The following is a 22189-nucleotide window of genomic DNA, read 5'->3' as shown; positions in this document are numbered from 1 at the left end:
ATGCACCACGTGTATGAATTCAACACTGATTTGTCTGTATGTGTGTCAATCAATCAATGTGTCGTTGTCAAGGCTGGTGCTAGCCTATGACGCTTGTGGCTCTGTCTGACAGAATCTGTCAGTACGCTAACGGTCAGCTGTCATGCCGAAGAGAAAGTCGGTCTTTTCTAAAGACCTCCAGAAGGCTTACTCTTTTCTTCGTGAAGTAGCCGGCAACGAAAATGCTGCGTTCTGCACACACTGCAAGAGTACATTTTCGGTCGCGCACGGTGGAAATGCCGACATAAAAGATCATATTAAGACGGCCAAACATAAGCGGTGGCTTAGCGGTGTTTTGTGTTTACTAGTGTTATTATACAGTTTTCAAATAAACTATGTTTTTTGGATTTTTGGAGACAAAACATCATTTTTCGTTTGCTGAGGCGCTGTCCATGGTGTTGAAAGGTGCAGTCACTAGGTGTGCTAAGCGCTGAAATAATTGTCCCCCATCCTGATGAAAACGCCTATGGTGCGTGCATAAGCGCATACATGTGCGCGTGCATGAACGTGCGGTAGGCCTACACTTAAGGGTCCCGGTTTGGGGGCACCCTAAGCTAGCCCAGTGGTACACATAAAAATGGTTGCCGCTCCAACCATCCAGGAACATTGACTTGAATGGGAATGACCATTCTATCCATTCAAATTCTGTGATTGAAACATACCTAATTCGCAACATTTCAAAAGTTTGCATAAAAATTCACTTGACAGTTGGATGGAAACAAAGCTAATGATAGTTTACTATGTGGTCAAACTAGTGTGTTAATATGACCCTCTAATAATCCCTGTAGGCAAATCCTTTTTTCTGTTGCCCCACTTCCACAGGGAGGTCAGAGGTAAGGGTCTACTGCAAAACAGCACCTCAGCAGGGTGGATGTTGTTGGCACTAAGTCTTAACAGAGTGAGGCCAGGGAGAGCATCTTCCTCAAAACCTCAGCGTGGAATCGTCTCCCTCCCTTCCTCTGTCTGCATTTCCTCCCTCATCATTGCTACTCCTGCTGGACCTCCCCACCCTGCTCCTCTCCTCCCTCCTCCTTCCCTCCCTGCTCTTCCCCTCCCTGTTTGGCACTTCCAGGGTATGGCAGCTCTTGCTGTACTCTGCTCCCCCAGAGGAGGGTGAGGGTTCGTTGGGTGAAGTCCCCTCCTGCCCCTGGGTTCGGGGTCTGGTTCTGTGTATCTGAGGGCCACTAGAGGCCAATGAGGGCGGGACAGGGGACAAGGGTCCCAGGGGGGAGTAGCGCCGCAAGGCAACACCTCTCAGGTTAACCGCCAGGTCCAGAACCAGCTTCCTGGATGCCCGGCAGTGGTAGGAGGGCGTGGGGCAATCCTGGAAGGTGGGGGGAAGTCTGCCAGGGGCTGAAGAGTTACTGTGACCAGGGGTGGGGGGCCCGGATCGTGGGGCCCTGTTGCTTTCCCTGCTGACACAGCTCTGAGGTGACCCGGCTGATAGCTCATCCTCCTCCTCCGTAGTGTCCAAAGCCGACTGGGAGGAGAGGGGTGAGGGAAGGGACTCGGAGGGCAGGAGCTCCAGGTCCATGGCAGCTAAGGAGCAGGAGCCCGGGGCCGGGGCTGGGGATGGAGTCGGTGTAGTCGGTATGCCCCTAGGCCCCTCCTCCTCCACAGTGCGGTAGCTGTGGAGCCCCAGGGTGATCTGTGTGGGACCGGGGGGATCAAGCAGGGGGGCGTGGCCTCTGGCTCGGGCTCCGCGGTGGAACAGGCGACTCCACAGATGGCCGAGATGCCGACGGGAGGAGGAGGAGCGCCGCGACGAGTGACGCCTGATCTGCCTTCGCATCGCTGACCGCAGGTTCTGTAATACAGAGGCCTAGAGGAGAGAGAGAGAGAGAGAGAGAGAGAGAGAGAGAGAGAGAGAGAGAGAGAGAGAGAGAGAGACAGAGTTTTAGGCAAATGTTGCGAAAAAGAAAATGTGAACTTTGTGTGTTTCCAACAGCTGGGTTGAAGTGAACAAATAGGTTTCCTGCATGTAAAAAAAACAACAAAAAAAACATCCACCAGCTAAATAGGAAAGGTTTTACAAGAATTTATTAGTGTTCTTGTTATTTTGTGTCAGTTAATGGTGGACATATTTCATGCTCTCCCAAGACAAAAACAAAGAAATGCACTTGTCAATATTCTAATGCACCAACTCATGGTCATACAACTTTGACGAAGAGAGCAACAGCGAATATGACAATACTGGGAGGTTGTTTTGGACAGATATTTTACAGACAACATTTCAGAAAGTCCAAAGCCACTTTTCAACTGCAGTGATACTGAACCACACATCCGCTGTTAGACAGTCCTGTCATGTGCCCACTATCATATCACATGTCTGCTGTCTGACTGAACCTCTTTGTTCCCTTGTGGTTCCCTCCATACGGCTTCGGCCGTCTTTGTCCTCTCTGCTGCATTATCAAACGCACCTTGCTGAATATCAAACAGCGAGGTGCTATCTCAGAGGCAGAGCATCAGCCTGATGACAACCTTTCCCAAGGACAAGCAATGGAGGCTGGAGGCATGAGCCTGCATGTGTGTGTATGTGTATGTGAAGCAGTGTGCATGTGTGCGCATATGCATGTACGTCGGTGCGCATGTTTTTGAGTATGCAGGTGTGTGTGTGTGTGTGTGTGTGTATTTGTGTGCATGACTCAATGTGCATGTATGTGCAGACTGTGCATGTGTGACTGTGCATGTCTGTGTTCATGTGCATGAGCATGCATGTGTGTGACCGTGCATATTTGAGTGTGCATTTTTCTGAGCGTATATTATTGTGTGTGTGAGCATACATGTAAGTGAGCATGCATGTGTGACTGTGCACGCAAGTGTTAGGTGCAATAATCCTCTCAGGCTAATGAGAGGGCTGCAGAAAGCAGCAGGGAGCTAGCTAACAGCCCACTAAGCCTCAGTCTGCTCATTAAACAACAAGTCAGCTGCCTTTCCAGGCCTGTTAGCAGACAATTAACAGAACATTAACCTCAGGAACCCAGCTAATGAAAATGCTTACGGTCACTACACAACCTGTCGAGCATGGAGAGACCAGAGTAACACACCTGTACAATACAGATGGAACAAATATAGCTTTAGAATGTTAGATGTACAGTCTACATAGAGTGGTATATACAATATAGTCTACTGTCTACATGTGGACTGATATGTATAGTCTACTGTCTATAATTAAAGTGTAGGGATGGGAGGAAATGTAGAAAAATGCTTGCTGCTTTGGCTATAATATTTGCAAATGAATCCGAAGTGGTTCATCACAACGCTCTCTCAGTGTTTCCCACACATAGACTTTACTTGGGCGGGCCGCCCAGGTATATTAACGGCCGCCAAAGTATATTTGGCGACCCATTTTAGCATTTTTTATTTTTATTTTTTTATCCGTCCGAGAGAACGACGCCATCCGCGATCGATTAACTAGTGGACAATCTCCCCTCGCTCTAAGTTACCCCTCCAGGGTTTCCCACACACAGAAAACTTTATATGAAACTATATAATCGTAAAACTGCGTGTAGCGCATTGATTCGCTCAGCCCCTAATTGTTCCACGCGACCTCTCTCTCTCGCTCTCCCTCTTTCTCTCTCTCTCTCTCTCTCTCGCTCACTCGCTTTCTCACCGGACCCGTCTGTTCGCCTCCCACTGCACACGTGTGAGGGATATTTTTTTTCCATGCCAAGAAGACGGCCGACTGAATTCCCGAAAAGAAGAACTAACAGTTAACGTTACTCGGAATACAGCTGAGTTTCCGAGATTAGCACGCTGTATAGCCTAGCTGCTAGTCAGTATCCACTGAGTGGACTGATAACGTTAATATTAACTTTTTAACTCTGACTCTGAATGTTTGCTCCCTCAATCCAGATTAATATTGAAAAATATTTTCAAAGAAGGAAAAGGACTGGTCCTGAGGAGGAGCAGGACAGTCTGGACCAGAGGAGCTGAGCAGTAAAACAGAGTAATGTTAGATAATAATATCAAAGTCTGTAATGTAACGATGTAAAGATCCAGGAGAGACTGACAGCAGAGAGATGCAGCAGGGCAGAGGGGCAGAACAGCTGATTTCTCTGTAAAAGGAGTCTCATTTCTATTCTTCACCTTGCAGACAAAAGCAAGCAACAAACAGAACAGTGTAGCACTGCTTATATTTTTAAGTTATGTTATCTTTGACACAAAGTACTTTAGATATCTACAGGTTAGTTATTTGTTTGACAAATGGAACTATTTAAAATGGAGTACATTAGATAATTTTTCAGCCATCCAGGTAGTGGGATCCTTTATTGATATTAGCCTATATATTGACAATATAAGAGAATACAAGAACAAAAAGGCACTCACCCCGCCCCCCCCAAACTGCCAACCCACCTACCACCACAAGTACATTCGAATTCTGTGGAAAACACTGCTCTCTGTTGCACCTTTGGTACACTAGAAGAAGTGAAATTAGCTACTGAGTCCATAACCTCTTGTAGAAAAATTGTATTGACTTTATATTTTTAGCAGAAGTTGGGTTGTGGTCCCATTGACTTGCGTGGAGTTGGGCAGTTTGGAGTCATTTTGGAGCCGACCTCTAGCGGACGTTATTGGAACTGCTGCTGTCGCCACTTCCTTATTGGCTTCAAAATTAATCCGTGGTTTTGCTTGCAAAAAGGACAAGAATAAACTAATCTTACTGAGCCATACACTGCTATCTCATTGTAATTGTGAAATCATACCTGTATTGTATCGTAAATCCCATATCGTGTATTGTATCGTACCATGAGTTGAGTGTATTTTCCCACCCCCAGCGGAGTGATATGTATAGTCTACTGCCTGTATGCAGAGTGATATGTATAGTCTACTGGCTATATGTAGACTGATATGTAAGATATGTATTTTTTGCCTGGGTGGTGCCATAGCTAAGGTGTTACAGTTATATGTTACCTGGGTGGGGTTGTATACAGGGAAGTCTTCCACCGGAGGGATGAGGCCCTGGGCAATCAGCTGACCGTAAGAGGGCGGAGCCTCTCTCTGAACAAACTCCGCCTCCAGGCGAGTCATCTGAGTCTCAAAGGCTCTATAGAGGAGAGAGGGGGGGAAAGAGAGAAAGAGGGTGAGAGAGAGAGAGAGAGAGAGAGGCAGCAGAGACAGAGAATGGAGGAGGGAAAGAGAGAGCTAAGGAGAATGAAAGGAAAGAATTGAAGTGATGAACACAGAGAGGAGAGTTCAAGGGTTAAAGTTAGAGCTGATGAGGACAGCATCTTAGTCCAACAAAAGCGTGAGAGTTAATTTATACTTTTAACATAATGTGCAGTGTCTGCGGCATCAACAGCGATATGACACAATTGCAGCCTATGTGACCATCCTTTCCCAGGCTGTTTGTTTGAAACAGGGTTGTTAGCATTAGCAGCGATAGCCACCAAGGCTGAGAAGACAAAGAACAGAGCGCCACCTACAGAAACTCAAACTGCATCAACAGAAAATCCAAGGAAAAAGACGTCACAGCACTGGACACACTGGGCCTCATTCACAAAACTTTTCTTAAATTGTTCTTACTTTTGTTCTTAAGAAACATGCCTACGCAAAACCAACGTGGGATTCATGAAGCATGCGCAGAGTCTCGATTTTTGCGTATTCCAGGTGTATCTGATGATGAATGCCACTTGTTCCTTAATTGGATGCGCGTGCCTGTTGATGCTGATTAGCATAGGTAGACGCCCTGGCAACTCCATAAAAGGCCTGCTGTCTGAAGGGTCGTGCGCAAATGGAAAGCATAACTGGAGTGGTGGAGAATGGCAAACAGACCCAAGAAGAAAAATTCAAACTCTGAAATAGAAGTGTTGTTGTCGGGAGTGAACTTTTTAAAAGTGTAAGCGGTGGACTGACAGCAACTGAGAAGAAAAAAACATGGCAAGAAATCACTGATGCTGTCAATGCTGCAACATCAGAAACACACACCTTGAATTAAATGAAAAAGAAACGGTTTGACTTAAGTTAGGTTAGGGTTAGTCTAATTCCAAATAGATGCAGTTTATTAGCTCCAGGCGGACGGCAGGGTGCTGCCAAAAGGATTGGGGGAATAATATGGAGACTGTGCTGTCAGGTGTCCAGTCGTCAGCGGAGTTGGACACTGGTTTAATTCAAGCAGCATCTCCATCTGATGGTAAGCTCAGACTTTAGACTATATAATAATACTGCTGGTTTTGACTGTAGCTGTTGACAGGAGCTTTCTTCCTGCGGTGTCCAAACTCATCACAGCCTTCCAGCTCAGTATGCTGCGCTCGCTCTGTGGCGGAGCGAGTGCACGTATGATAATTATATGATCTCTGCTGAGGGGTCTGAAGGTTTATCAGGTGTGGCTTTAGCAATGTGGTCAAGGCAGAACCTCTATCACCTAGAGACAAACTAGTTAGTCTTGAGACTCTGGTTAATTTAACTTCCATTCAGTCCAATATGCGCCGTGCGTCTCCAGCAGCACCTGCTCAAGACGCACGACACCCTGCTGTTCTGCAGCACCAACGAGTCGTGGATCCCTCCTGGACAGGGGAAACCACATGTAGGAGGTTTAGGTTGGCGTCACAAATTAATTGAATGTTTATGGTGTGTTATTGTTTGCGATTTAAATGCGTTTGGACATGGTGCTTTGATGCACAGTCTGTTTCTCCTGTGGTAAGATAAGATAGAACTTTATTGATCAATAAATAATATAATAATATGTATGATTATATATATATACGATAATAATTAATCACTTTAATCACTTATGTTTACAATTGAATAGAATTGCCTATGAATTTGTTCATATCGGCCTATAGCTTTGTTAATATGGTTATTATCACCAGGCTTACAAATGGAAACACATTTTGTTGTTGATATGAGGTCTGGGACTGCTTTAATAGATTTCCCTTAAAGAATAAGGCATTTTAAGCAGACACCACTTCATGCGTAATGCCCCCCCAATTCAGGTAAGAAAAAAAATGATGAATGCCGAAATGTTCGTGGAAACGTTCGTAAGTACACTTTAAGATCAAATCTGATCGTACGCACGTTTTGTGAATGAGGCCCACTGTGTGCAGAAACACCACAGCAATGAGCGCTTAGCAACAGAGATGGAGACTAAATAAAACAACTTGGCACCAAAGAACAAAAACAAAAAACATCAGTAGAGGCCAATGCTCTTTTTTCAGTTTCTGCATCAGAAAAAAATATTCTTCTTGTTTCTCTTTGTCTGAGCTATGTTCAGTGTTATGGAGACAGTAGTGACGTTTCCACAGCATTTAAAGGGAAAGTTGTTACCATGTATGATTAATTAGGGTTGTATTTTTATGCTACTGAGCGTCTGTGCACAAGCATGATGGTGGTTTAGAAAATGTGGTATTTGTCAAGGCAGATTACTTACAGATGTTCGCACATACGCACATTTGATGAATACCAATTTTCTCGTATGCATGATTCGTATATTCATGTATTCGTATAAGAGAATTTAGAACCTTTTCTATGCAACATTTACAAAGGAGTGCCCTAGTACTGGAAGATCAGTCTACTGCAGTCTGGGAATATAGCATTATTGTAATGCATTGGATGTTACTGTATAGGAACCCATGGCTGTATCAAAATACACTGCGGACAGTGGACAAAATATTAGGAAGACCTTATTAATACTGTGTTATACCCGGTTTTACACAATCCATGTCTCATTTTCTTCAGGTTTAAACCTCCTTCTTTAAGCTTCTCTTCTCCTTCATCTATATCTCTCCTTCATGTCTCCTGTCCTTCATGACAGTGTAAAACTTAAGGGAAAAAATAACAACAAAAAAAATCTCAGAACATCTCAGAATTCTGACTTTATATCTTGGAATTGTGACTTTTTTTTTCATGATTCTGAGTTTATATCTCGGAATTCAGACTTTTTTTTCTCGCGCGCAAAAAAAAAAAAGGCAGAATTGTGAGATATAAAGTCAGAATTGAGTCGTCTTTTATTTTATTGAGTGGCGGGAATGGGCTTCCATAAGTTATACATATTGTAAATAACAGTTATATATATTTAGAGGCTGTATATAGTTATTTAAATTAACCCGTCTTATCACTTTCTTTCCTCTCTTTCTTTCTCTTACTCGCCATCCTCAGCAGATAGGGTAAATACACTGTTCAGTAACAGCTCTGCTTTTCCGCCCACAGCAACACCTAATAACACCACAGCTGAGAAAAAAACGGTACCTTAACATTCATGCTTCTCACACTTCTCGTGGCGACTGCGCACCTGAAAAAAGTACTTTTATGGTGCTGTAGGAAAATTCAGAAAAAATAGCCCCACTGGAATCAGCCAGTAGTATTTCTCTTTGTTCAGCCAATCATGAACGACAGTGCTGGGGCCCGATCTGCATTGTTTCAAATTTCAGGTGGTACAGGACCTTGTGAGTGACTCCAATGGCCACAATTACATGATTTTGGCCATGCGCACTCCGTCGCGTCCATTTCCACGTGAAGCTTGAACCAGCTTTAACGCTCTGCCTTGAGCACCTCTTGAGCACAGCCTAGTGCTAGGTGAGCAGAATGCAAATGCAGGCTAACGTGGGTGAATGGGGGCTGAAGGGAACTCAGCTAACTGCAGCGCAAAATCATCAACCTGGGTTAAAATTAAGACCCTCAATCATCGACTCTATGAGGATAGACCAATTAAAGACTGGGGAGAGAAGGAGAGAAAAGAATGACAATGGGAAAAAAGGGAGAGACAGTAAGACGGACTAAGCACTGAATAAATCAAAAGGAAGAAGAAAAACATGAAAATAACAGGCAAAAGAGATGAAAGAAGGTAGAGCAGTAATGAACAAATAAGGAAATAGACCGAGGTGTTACGCCCTCACCTGTACTCTCTGCTTCTGAGAGAGTAGAGTTTGAAGGCACAGCCGAGGGCAATGACCAGCAGGAGGCTGCAGACCAGGCTGCCGATCAGGGCAGCAGTGATCACTTTCCTGGGCACCGCCGCCAGGCAGTCCCTCTCATCGCTCCCGTCCAAGCAGTCCTCTTGGCCATCGCAGCGCCACGTCTCGAAGATGCACAGGTTGGTCCCGCAGTGGAAGTTTCCGGGTTGGCAATCGTAGCAGTTCTTCTCGTCCGACCCGTCCGGACACCTCTTCTGGTTGTTGCAGCGCTCGGAGGCCGGGTAGCAGGCTCCGGTGCCACCCTCGCAGGGGTATTCCCCGTCCGGACACGCCGGGCAGGCCTCCTCGTCGCGGCCGGACGGGCAGTGCCAGTAGCCGTCGCAGCGCTGCCGTTCGGAGTAGCAACCCTGCTCGCTGCCGCAGGGACGCTCACCAGGGAAACAGTAACCTTTGACCTGCAAGGGTGGAGACGAAACATGTCAGGAGGAAGACTGGTTCTCTGCTAAATTGATAGTGTCCACTACAATCTCCAAATCATTAGGCCAGCTAATGTCTCCATCAACCACACTGATCAGATGAAAGCTCTGATCCCTTACTGATTTCACTGTTATATCCACTAAAGTCATGAAGGAGAGATGGACATGAAGGAGAGGAGAGGATTAAAGAAGGTATAAACCTGGAGACACTGGGACATGGACTGTAAAGGGTGTAATTCTGTATTATGAAAGTGTTACAAATATTTTGCAGTGTGTTCCAATACAATACCACATGATGAAATACACTAAAACTATATGTCCAGTTTGCAGTGGACTGGGTCTTCCTGGTACCTGGTAGGTGGCGTTAAAGCCATGTCCGGGGCTGTGAGGCTGGGCCAAGTACAACACACTCATCTGTCCTCGACTAGACTCCAGCAGGGTCGGACGCCTGTTGTTATGATGCGACAACACCTGCAGGAGGCGCTCTGCCCGCTGCACCAGGCCATCGTAGACATGCAGCGAGTCCCCGGGGCCCAGCTGCAGGTCCAGCTGCAGCATGATGGGTTTGGGGTCCTGGGTGTCCAGCAACCAGGAACACCGCAGCTCTGCCCCGGCACTCCGGTTGGCCCGGAAAAAATCGGGCGAAGCAAAGGAGCCATAGAAGTTCCCCAGGCGTTTACCGCAAGCGGTGTCGGGGCAACCCAGCTCATCGGTGCCATCGGGGCAGTCCGGGGCTCCGTCACAGCGCAGGGAGGGGGGCAGACAGCGGGTTGACTGGGCCTCAGTGCAGGGCAGGGCACCCGGGGGGCAGGGGCCAGGCCGGGCCTCGGTGGGAGGGGGGGAGCAGCTACGTTCGTCGGTGGCGTCACCGCATTCGTCCAGGCCATTGCACTTCCAGGACCGAGGAAGACACTTCCCATTCCCACACAGGAACTCGTCAGACTGACAGCTGCTCTGGCCCAGATGACCTGGAGAGAGAAGAAACCATGCACTCTGTCTTACTGACGTCACACTTTGACAATTATTTAAATTGGAAAAAACAATTTCCTACTTATTAGTTAGCCAGACTATCATAACTTTTTAAAAGCAAGAAGAAGCCAATTCCACATCATCCTGTTCACAATGCCCATGTTTGCCTTTTGTTTTCATACTGTACTGAAATGAATGGGAACAAATGGCAGAAACAGTACTTTCGAAGCAATATTTATTAATCATCCCACCTCCAACTCACCTCTGATGTAGGAGAGGCGGAAGCCCTGGGCCTGACCGGAGCTGTTGGCCTGGGAGTGGAAGTACAGCCAAATACGCCCCCTGGTGGAGATGAAGGGAGGAGGCAACATGGAGCCACACAGCCTGGATTCCCCATTCCAGGTAGGAGTCAGCAGGAGCCAGTCTCCCGAACAACTTCCTGACTCCTCCACATCAAAGTTACGGAAGCTGGTGGAGAGGATTAATGATATGTATAAGCATTGTTTTGTCAGAACTGTAGGGAGTAGGGTATAGGATGTAAGGTGTAGGGTATGTGGTGTAGGTTTGTACGTAGGGTGTTGTGGTGTAGGTTGTAGGAGTTTCTGGCTGTAGGACATAAGGTGTGTTTAAGGTTGTAGAGGTGTATTGTAGACCTTGATGAGGCCCATAGAGTCGATTCTGAGAATCAGTTCTACTAATAAACGGAATTTGAGTCGACTCCTGTTGCAATCTTGACTCCAAACTCTAACCAGCTAACCAGACTTTGTAGAACATTCAGTTTTGTACTATTTTGTGGTAATGTAATAAATTACTTTTGTTGTACAACTTAAATGTTTGTGTTGATTTTCATTCCATTACAAGGAGTCGGAATTGAACTGTCCATCCCTAGCCCATGGAGACACACAAAGAGCAACTAAACCCCAAACTCAAATCCTAAAGCCTGACATCTAATGGTAAAAAGCATGCTACTGAAATTGTCATCAGCTATAGACTGATCTTTGGTGCTAGATAATGTCACCACATGTTGTACTCTATAGAAGATGAAGCATGCTTTTTACCATTAGATGACAGGCTTCACACAGATTTGGGTTTGGGGTTTAGTTACTCTTTAACAACTGTAGATACAATCAATATTAAGTCTCCACTGAAGTTTCCTTCAAGTTCCTGAGAACGTTCGATTTGAGTAGAATGACTGCATTATCTAGAGTCCCTCACCCTACTGTCACAAGCAATTCACTTTAGTTGGTTTGGAGATAAATATAATTTTAACATCATGAAGTAGCATTATCTCACATTATGGATCAACATCAATCCAGTTATTGTGGTCTTTAACTTGGACCTTCACCTACTCTGCTCATCTCTCCACCATATGCAAGGATAACTTTGGTGTTTATTTACTTCTGTCTCCAGTCTTCTATCTTCAGGGTAGGAATTCCCACTCCGACTATGACATAAATCAAATATGGCTACTGTGTGAATAAAGCAAATAGCACTGTTAGCTATTCTAAAAAAAAATCATATTTGACTAGCATAATAATAAACGTTTATGGTGAGTCACTGAAGATGGTGGAGTAAAAAGACCTATGGTGAAGCCTTGTGGTTAAGGAGCAAGTGAATGACCAGAGGTTCACCATATCAAGACCAAATTGGCTAGGAAAATCTGTGCAAGGGACAATTACAATTATCAATTGCTCCCAATGTGCCCCTGAGCAAGGCTCATCAGCCAACAGTGTAAGACTGGTTGTACTGGGCAGCTCCCAGCAGTGAATGTGTGGAATCTTCCATTCACCTGCAAAAAAAATCCCACAGGCCACTGCTGTGAATAACAATGAGTTCTTAGTCAACTATCCTGGTTCACTTGTGGTTAAGTTCATGTAAAAATGATAAGCATTATTATAATGGGCTGTCACTGTAAGTCTGTAAAATAAAACAAAGCACAGCAGTGTGACGCAATGTTGGCGGACTGGGCTGTCATCTTTTTTTTTTTACTGTTTTTTACTGTTTTTACTGTGTATGTGTGAAGAGTTCTCTTTCAAAACACCGTATACATTTTGGAGTAAAACCATTAGCTGCAGTTAATCATTCATTATCTCTAAAATCTTGTCGATCCAGTTTGTAAAAGTATTCTCATTTAGTCAACAAAGGAATTATGCTACCTGCTATCCTTTAAAAAGTATCATCACTTGGTTTAATTGTCTGATATCAAATATTGTACAGTAGGTGTCACTTTTTGGAGTGAAAATCTTGATATAGGCTATCTTTGTGATAAAAATCTTCCTATTAACAATGCTTCCCTCTACAGTCGATCAGAGAGTCAGACTTCTGATCTCTCTTGTCTGCGGATAGAAGCTTCTTATCAAATCAAAGCGGAAATGTGCCACAGAGAAGCTGAGAGCCTCAGTGTAGCTGATCATCACTGTCCTGAGTCAAAGCAGGGCAGGGTGCAGGGCTGCTTCATGGCCGATACAAAGGGAAAGTTTGACTAATAATGGATCAAATTTCATTTTTTTCCCACTCACAGAGCGATCGTATGGCGCCAGAAGACTTGGATTATTGCAATTTAAACTGTGATTCATATCATCACCGTTTTCCTTGTCATACCTTTCTGTTTTTTTTGTTTTTTTTCTCAGTTTGGTCAAAACTATTAAGTAATTAATTGCAGCCTCTGCGCCTGGGAAGCTGCAGAAATTCATGTCGTGACTTCGATTTTTTTTTCTTTTCATTGTTCAGCTCTTGTTAAAATCACTACAGTAATAATTTCTTTTTGCAATTATTTGTACATTCATCAGCTATGAAATACTGGTTCATTTAGATTACTATCATCATTATTCAATGATAATAATGATTTAGTTTGGTTTCGTTTAATTTGACTCCTATAACTTTTCATCACAACCTACTACGACTGACAATGATATTACTATAGCATACATACCCACACATACTCACTATATTCCCTGAGATCTTACATACAAGCACAGACACTGACACACAATAACCCCGCTTCTTTTCCTCTTTCTTTCTTTCTTTCTTAATTTTTTCGGGGCCGCCCTTGACAGGAACAGCCTTGAATGCCTGACCCCTGACTAGAGCTGCAACGATTAATCGATTAGTTGTCAACTATTAAATTAATCGGCAACTATTTTGATAATCGATTAATCGGTTTGAGTAATTTTTTAAGAAAAATAAGTCAAAATTCTCTGATTCCAGCTTCTTAAATGTGAATATTTTCTGGTTTCTTTACTCCTCTATGACAGTAAACTGAATATCTTTGGGTTGTGGACAAAACAAGACATTTGAGGACGTCATCTTGGGCTTTGGGAAACACTGATCGACATTTTTCACCAAACAACTAATCGATTAATCGAGAAAATAATCGACAGATTAATCGACAATGAAAATAATCGTTAGTTGCAGCCCTACCCCTGACCCCTGACCCCTGCCTCCCTTCCCTGCCTTCTACTCCGCTTGCATGTTTAGACAGCCTGACTATATGACAGTAGGTGCAGATGCTGGATAGCAGTAGAGTGCATTTCTTTCTTTCTGTCTGTCTGTCTCTCTCTCTCTCTAAGCAGCCCAAATATTTACTAGACATCTAATCATCAGTGCACATGTATTAATCAACAAAACAGCAAAGACATTGCTAGGTTGATAATCAAATATAAATACATATATTTATGTATGTTTTTGTGGTGCAAAAATTTCTGTTAATTGTATCTTGATCCAAATCATATTTCCTAGCAGTCATTTCTGACTTGATAACATTGGTTTTTGAAATCAAATCTAATTTTAAAAGTTGCAAAAATGTATATAATATTTGGGGGTTACTCTGTCTTTCAGTGCATGTCTGGTGAGAAGTGTGTATAGCTAATGAGAAAGTGTGTCATCCTGTCTGGGTCTGCAGCAGTCAGCCATTCTACAACACTATCAATCGACTTGCCAGCTTCAGCACTTCCCTAAAGCACTTAGCAATATCTGTGGTGCATGTTGTCATGCACCATCAACACACACACACAAACACACACACATACATGCATGCAAGATTCTTTTATTGGTCTTTAAATCCATTAAATCAATTCATGGATTTAGCCCTGATTACATTAAGGATCTAAATCTGTCCCTGGCGGAACCCTCAGATCCACTGGTTCCTATCTTTTAGTTTTACTTTTCTGCAGGACAAAGATTTAGGGGAAGCTGCTTTCAGTTCCTCTGGCTGCATAGCCCCAAAGGGACGTAGAGGGCTTTGCCATTACTAGCGTCCCAATATTCATTCTTCAAAACACTGTTATCGAGAACTTCATTTAGCGACGCCTTCCAAACGCCTGCTTCTTGGTGGCTCAAACTTACATTGAATGTCCTTGGGCTTCGTATCATGTACACGGCACCATGAAAGTTCCAATAAAGTCTTCCGTTTTCACAAAACGCAGCTTTTGGGAGTTGGGAGCTACAGCTAATGCTACCATGCTGATGACGCCGACCCTTCAGAGTAAAGGTGCCTCGGCAATATACCAAAACCTGTAAGAGAGAGAAGGGGGTGTGCACAATACTTTGCGGGTTAAGAAGTGACTTCTGAATGACAGAAAAGTTTATACTTTGTCTAAAACATGCTATTTAACCTCACAGGTCTAGTAATGACATAGCCATCTAGCGTCCCTTTGGGGCTAACGGCAGTTTGCCACATTATCATGTGTGAAAGCCAACCAAAGGGACAATTCCAGGCCTTACTGTCCTAGTCTGTACCATCATGAAGCTTTGTTAGACTAGTTATCCTTCCAATTGTTTAAGTTAAAAGGTCTATTTCCCTACTTTTGAGAGGAGCTACTACTCGAGCCCCTACACCTCCAGCCACTGAGCTAAACCAACCATTCTCATACCTTCAAATTGTACGCAGAGACGTAAAAAAGGCATCCATGAGTTCATCTGACTCTGGGGAAGTAGAAGAAATAGCGAGATTCCCTAAAAACCAAATTATCCCTTTAAAGCTGCAATAAGTGATTTTCCGACCACTGGAGGGTGAAGAGTGAAGAGGCAGGTAGCAAGTTTACTAGTTTAACAAGTTTACTCATTCGCTTCATCGATTCCATCATTACTAAAAAAAAAATGTGGAATGGGAGGGGGAGAATGCCGCTTTTAAATAGTGAAGGAGGAGACAAGCTAGTTTTATAAAAATGAAAAGTTACTGAATGGTCCGGAAGGAGCTTCGTTCAGGACCAGAATCTGTCAGCGTGCTTTAGAAAAGAGGTGAAAACAGCAACACAGCTGGCTGCTGTTTGGATATTGGATTATATCATTATGTCTCAGTGAAATCTCTAAATAGCACACATTAGTTTCAGGATTGGTTATAAGGTCTGATATCGCTTATCGCAGGTTTAAGGCATTTTACAAATCTTTAGGAGCCACTTTTCAGTTCTGCATATTTGAAGAGTTATTGGGTATGTTCCTTTGCTGATAAGGTGATAAAATGCTGATAAAAGTTACAAAGTTACTTTTTTGAATGATTTGAAGAGAACAAGAGAAAAATGTTTACATATGTGACAGGGAAACAGTGTTTCATGCTCACAAATGCAGTTTAGATTTTTTGTTACATTGAAAAGTTGAAAGGAACCCCTACACTTTTATATAAAACACATGATTTCCCATATCCCGGTTGTTTATGTTACAGCAAACTGGATCATGCCATTGCCTGGATTGCATAAGTCATGTGGGCATCAAGCTTGCCAAAGATTGCCGGAGGAGGGAAGAGCAGAGAGGAGCAAAGTCAGTGATAAGTAGTAAGTCAGTATTTCCTCACATTTCAGGTGACTCCCAATAACAACCTGATGCCATCAAATTTCGTGAAATGAGCAATGAACTCTTAAACGCAGATTATGTGTTGTGGACACAAATTATGTGAAGAATAGGTTCCTCCACCATGAATTGGATTCTGTGACAATAACACAAATTGGACTTGCCATTTTCACCTCAAGATTGGCTAACGGTTACATTTAGGCAAATAAAACATGGTTAAATAAGAAACACTTTAGCTAAAAATTAAAACTTAACAGTAGAAATCTTACACCCTTACTCTTCACTGCGCTACTTCAATAAAAGACGTATTTGCATTTTAATAATTTGTGCTTTTTTTACAAAATTTCAGGAGGTCAGGCTGCAATAACAACAAATCTACGTGTGTGTGTGTGTGTGTGTGTGTGTTCTACCTGATGGTAATGACCTCTCCCTGACCTCCCTGAATGTTCCAGCTGCAGTTGACCCCGGGGGGGTAGTTGAGAGGCCAGGAGGGGCTGTAGATGGCCCCCCTCCGCTCTGTATGAACCTCCAGCCGCCCACTGCAGGCCGCTGGGAAAGAAAGAGAGTGAGAGAAATGTTAAAGGATAACACACACACACACACATGCACACAAGTACCCACACATACATGTCCACACAAGCACACACATGTACATATGCTCCCTCACACACACTCAATGATATGGGATTTATGTCATAACCCTAGCAAATCAGTACCAGAATACCCATCTACAGCATCTACGCTACACTTGACACACGTTAATGTGTCACCATATTGATAGTTTTCTCCTTAGTAACGTCTTCATGTCTACACCGCCTGTCTGAAAAAAATAGCCCAAACCAGGTTCAATCAGTGGTGAAGGCAGAAACTGCAATTTGACTGGCCTTGATTAAAGGATAACACTGGTGTTTTTAAATACATTTCTTATCGTTAACAAATCCTATGAAAATAACCAAATCAACAATGTGTTTGCTCTACTCCTCCCATTACTTTCTGATTTCCCACGTTCCCTTTTTAGCCTTCAACCCGGAAGTCATTGGCTCCAATTGTAAGCTAAAAACCTTTAAATACAGCTCACAAAGACATAGTTTACATTTTAAAAATCGCTAACTGTTACCATGAAAAGTCAGGCTGTTGTAGTTATTACCAAATCAAATTCAAATGGGAACAAATTCTTCATTACCTCGGGGACTATTTTCGGTGCTATGGAACTACTTTCCTGAGATGGAAAACGTGTTTACAGTCGGCTTATTAAGTTGTTTGAGGAAAAAGTCGGCTGATTTTTTTAATACAATGGAGTTCTATGGCTGCTGGGACATGAGGCTTTATTGGGCATCGGCTACATGGACGAGACTTGTTAGCAAAACAAATTCATTGCTGATTTTGTTATTTTCATAGGATTTGTTGACGGTAAGAAATGCATTAAAAAACACCAGCCTTATCCTTTAACATGAGCGGGGCAACATTTTCCAGTAAAAACACTGCAAAAACACCTAAACATAACTGAGTGAAAAAGAGTGCATTCATATGTCATTCATATCCCATTCTCTTGTAAACAAGCCTGTTAAATCAAGTGCGACAAAACCATTTTGTAGGGCGAATACAAAATGCACTCCACAAGCTGGGAATAGTTCACCCAAAAAATGCTCCTCACCCTCATGCCAGTTGAAACACAGGTGAAGGTTCTTTGTCCATATAACACACAGGGAGGTTACCAGCACAACTCTGTAGCAGCCTTCTCCAAAACAGCTAAGGTCAGTAGGGACCGGATCTTTAGAGCTCCAAACAGAGCAAAGAATGACCATAAAATCACCCCGTACAGCTCATGCAGCATAATCTAAGTCTTCTGAAGCCAAACGATCGCACTGTGAGTGGAAAAGGCCTGTATTTACACCATTATTTAGCGCAAATCTTCACCATTGTTGTCCAAAACATTCACGCTTGTGCGCACCCAGAACTCATATGTTCACATAAATCTTCCCCACTTGTGTGTTTACACTCCTACATATACAAGGAAGTATACTGTATATATATATATATATATATATATACGGCTATAAAGTCTGAGTCCGCTACCATATATATTACAGTTACACTGTTTATTACAAGCAGTAACCCCAATCTTCCACTGTCCACACACACACACACACACACACACACTGATACAAGAGATTTCATTAAGAAATGTGGTCTTTTGTTTGATGGTTTACTCTACTTTTATGTCAATAAAGCACAGTGTATTGAAATGAAATTGAGAAAGGAAGGAAGGGAGGGAGGGAGAGAGAGAGAGAGAGATTGCCTCACTGCAGAGCAGCAGTGATGTAATGCTGATAGCAGCATCAGATTTGTGACAAAGCGTCCATGTTTCCACACTAAACACGATCGGTTACCCACCACAGATCAATACCCGCACAGGATCTCTGCAGAGTGATAACCTCATCATTTTTACTCCATCCAATCACAGCATGAAAACACTTGCTCTTCATCTATCAGATCACCTTGTCAAAGTGGTACGGGAGAAACCAGCAGACACAACAACAATCTGGATTCGGCTGTGAATATCAGGTTTTATAATAACTAGTGATGTAGTGGTAAATTAATAGGTTTGTAAACTAGGATCTCCAGGCGACGATCATTCTGAGGCAAACAACCACCAATACATATAAAAATTAATTATCCGTTTGTCATTAAAACACCCATCATCGTATAACTTAGATCAGTCTGATAGGCTGCCATACATTTTCGTTGTTATACGATTAATCCGATGAAACTCTTCCGCAAAGAAAAAATGAGTTTACCTTCCTCGTCCCTGGTTATAACATCACAACATTGTAAATCCATTGTATTTCTCACCTACACAGAGCAGAGCAGAGCGGAACCACAGCACTCTGACCAGCAGCTCCATCAGTCCCATGGTCCGGGGACTTCTATTGTCATCTCGGACACAATTTCCACACTTTACTCAACATCTGTGGCCCTTACTGAAGCTTTTCAACCGAGACAGACCGTGCACACAGCAGAGTCCTTTATGTGAAATCGCTCATTATCCTTTGCAGCGGCAGCGAAGGTGCTCTCTGAGCAAGACAACAGTGTCAAGCCCCCCAGAATAAGTCACACGTTTTCCGGTCAAAATCGCCAAAATAAAAGCGGTAATGATGAAGATAAGTTGCAACGTTTTTTAGGGGGTAATACACAGTACTAAAGTTAAGATAAAGAATGTATTTAATGGCTTGTTGACCTTATATTTAGGCTATATTAATTCATTCCTTAATTCATGCAAAATCCCCTTGAAAATAATTAAGGGCGTTATTAATGGAGGAGACCCCATCAAAACCATCTTAAACACTCCTTAATTTTTGACTCCTTACTTTCTAAATTATTGTAAAATTCAGGGAGAAAGGAACTCAATAACTTACCTCATTAATAACTCTGTAAACCATGCATAAAAGGCATGAAAAATCCCTTAATTACTAGTGTCTACACGAATCAACCCATGAATAAATCCCTTAAAACCCATAACCTTACTTAGCTATTATTTTTAATGGATAATTAATGTTTATGTAATGAAAAATTAAGGACATTTCAGGAATACAATTAAGGGGTTTGGTTTCGTGGGTAGCAGAGCTTTTATTTTGAAGACAAAAACGCCTAACGTCCGGTGTTATGGCCAACTCTGTGCCAGCTTGCCGCAGCCGACCAGGACAAAGTGATACATATCATGCGTTTGCAAGTCCGATTCCCTCCTCACACCGGGACCGGACGGATTTAATAGTTCGGCAGGACCTGCAGACCGTGCATGTTTAAGTCTAGATTGAGCCACTGGCGACGTTTACACATCGAAAATACGAGTAAATGGAAACGAGGATTGGTTCATAATTTTCTTTCTTCCCCCAATCCCTACATTGTTTTGAGGCATTCTTGGTTGAATAGGCCGGTTCGTTGCCTCCCCCACATGGGCGGATGGGTCTATTGCACATCACTTATAGTGGTGCTGATAAAGTAAATATAAATTAATCAATATTCGGTAGATTAATTTGTCCGTAAATAAACCGAATACGTTCCTAGAGTGACAGAGAGATGATTAAGTACTTACGATAGAAGTACAGACGGTCTTATATAGAAGAAAATAAGGTGACAGTGGACAAAAAGGCACCGCTGGGATTCGAACCCAGGATCTCCTGTTTACTAGACAGGCGCTTTAACCAACTAAGCCACGGCGCCACTGGTCACCAGTGAAGGCATAGACTTTTATATGCTCACGAGCTGGTCACGCGTACAAACTTGTTTTTAAACAATTAAGTGCACACAAGGGCTGTCGTTCATGAAATGTTCGTAAATACGTGAGTATACTTGCACAAAAAAACGTTCGTATTAACATAAGTAACGCCAAGTCATGTACGCTGTATGTTGATGAATCCCAATCTATTCTAAATGAGAAGCACACAATTCGTCAGTAAGCATAAATACTACCCAACAGGTGACGAACCAGCGAAGTAAACTATTCGGGCATGTATTTGTCGATGTGTGATAGGCCTACCGCTTGTTCACAAATGTTCAAAAGTAGTGACCTCAAACATTACACAAATGAAAACTCACTGTAACATAACCATCAGATAAATGTTGTTCTGTCCCGAATGTTTCATCTCCCTGTGTAGTGTAGTGAAAATTAAGGGATCTCAGTTTGCTGAACAGGGTTCAATTCCCATGTATGTTAATGTACTTTTCCCCTCAATCTTCCTCTACTTTTTTTTTTTTTTTTTTTTTTCATTTTTCTAAATCTGCTGGTTGTATATGGAGGACCGTAACTGCCAAAAATAAATAAATAAATAAATAAATGACTCAATAAATAAATTAATATGCCATTTTCCCCCTATTTATTTACCCAAACTTATTTATTTCTGTATTTTCTTTTTACATTTACATTTCTTTATGCATTTCTGCTTCATTATGCAAATGAGGGGGCTGTCATTCAAAGTGTGTCATGGGGTCAACTTTTCGCCTATTGGTTGATCGACATCAGAGTACCTAGATCGACTATACATGCCTTGCTCCCACACAGCAGGTGGCCAGGCTAGGAAGGAGAAGTGTTAACCAACATGGCAGCTCCTTGTAGAAGAAAACTCCGTGACAGAACATGTAAAACCGTACATTTTTGAGGCGAAATCTGTCAACCGAACAAGAGGAGGCAACTGCCGAAGTTTTACAGACACGGTTACAGCAGGGTGTCTCTGAACGGTAGGTTGAAATTTCAGTGTGTTGTTCGTACTTTCTCACCGTGCGTGTGTATGTGGTTGCGGCGGCTATGTTGTCTTTCTGGATAGCCATAGCGGACAAATTTGTATCCCATAAAAACGATATCTAACGTTACCCGCCGGAGTGTCTCGCACGGTAACTGTACCGTATGGTTTGTTTGATTCATTTTTAGCCTGCAGTTCACCGGTGCTGGTGGTTTGAGGCTGTCTAGTAAACTCGTCAACACAATGACTGCGTTTACATGGACTTGAGTATCCCGGTTATGAGGCTTATCCCGGTTTTGATCATATTCGGGATATGGTGTTTACATGGAACACAGAGAAATCTGGTTATTCATATCCCCGTATACATGATAGATACTAGTATCCCGGTTACTGACCGGCGCAGGCGCCTGTGACGTTTACAACACAAACCGACAATTTTGAAATCGTTAATCTGATATTCCTCTGTAACTGTTAACCTTAAATTAATTTGACTGTGGCTATTGAAAATGAGACCACTTTGGATTATAGCGGGCTATAAGCGGCTATAAACTATATTTAGTATTTTCCACCGTGACCTGACTTGCTCCACTGTAGGTGTTGGGAAACCGGCGTCCTGTAGTCTGTACACTACAGACTTGCAGCATTTCGATGCTTTCTCCCATCTAAACTGCCAAGTATATTTAATTCTTTCATCACCGAAAGACAAAACTCCGTTTCCTCATCGCTCCAGAAGTGAGACGCTCTCGTTGCCGCCATTGTTTGTGTTTTTCTGTTACGTCACTCGGCTGAAGCCGCGCCTGCGCAGGTAGTCGGCAGCGGTCAGAAACCGGGA

General features: G+C 43.0%; 1 protein-coding gene and 1 non-coding gene across 2 annotated transcripts; both read right to left on the bottom strand.

The window, feature by feature from the left end:
- Positions 1-961: 961 nt before the first annotated feature.
- Positions 962-19034, bottom strand: lrp3 (low density lipoprotein receptor-related protein 3). The gene is made up of 7 exons (XM_071910529.2): positions 18974-19034; positions 16531-16669; positions 10599-10804; positions 9719-10335; positions 8874-9346; positions 4954-5086; positions 962-1861 (listed from the first exon to the last, which is right to left on the bottom strand). Exons 1-7 carry the CDS (start codon positions 19032-19034, stop codon positions 962-964), a joined length of 2529 nt encoding a protein of 842 aa, XP_071766630.2.
- A 1233-nt stretch (positions 19035-20267) lies between these two features.
- Positions 20268-20341, bottom strand: trnat-agu (transfer RNA threonine (anticodon AGU)). The gene has a single exon. It is a non-coding gene; the product is annotated as a tRNA-Thr (tRNA).
- Between the last annotated feature and the right edge of the window lie 1848 nt (positions 20342-22189).

Source organism: Centroberyx gerrardi, chromosome 1 (assembly GCF_048128805.1).
Source record: "Centroberyx gerrardi isolate f3 chromosome 1, fCenGer3.hap1.cur.20231027, whole genome shotgun sequence".
NCBI classification, from domain to species: Eukaryota; Metazoa; Chordata; class Actinopteri; order Beryciformes; family Berycidae; genus Centroberyx; species Centroberyx gerrardi.
Note: the sequence above shows the minus strand (reverse complement) of the source record. Positions and strands in the feature narration are given on the sequence as shown.

What these genes read in the sequence shown, in the direction of transcription:
- lrp3 (XM_071910529.2), bottom strand. Translation starts at nt 19,034, where the DNA reads ATGGGACTGATGGAGCTGCTGGTCAGAGTGCTGTGGTTCCGCTCTGCT. An exon ending in CTCTGCTCTGCTCTGTGTAG is followed by an intron (nt 16,670 to 18,973) that starts GTGAGAAATACA and finishes TTTCTTTCCCAG; the next exon opens with CGGCCTGCAGTGGGCGGCTG. An exon ending in GGAGAGGTCATTACCATCAG is followed by an intron (nt 10,805 to 16,530) that starts GTAGAACACACA and finishes CCTCTCCACCAG; the next exon opens with CTTCCGTAACTTTGATGTGG.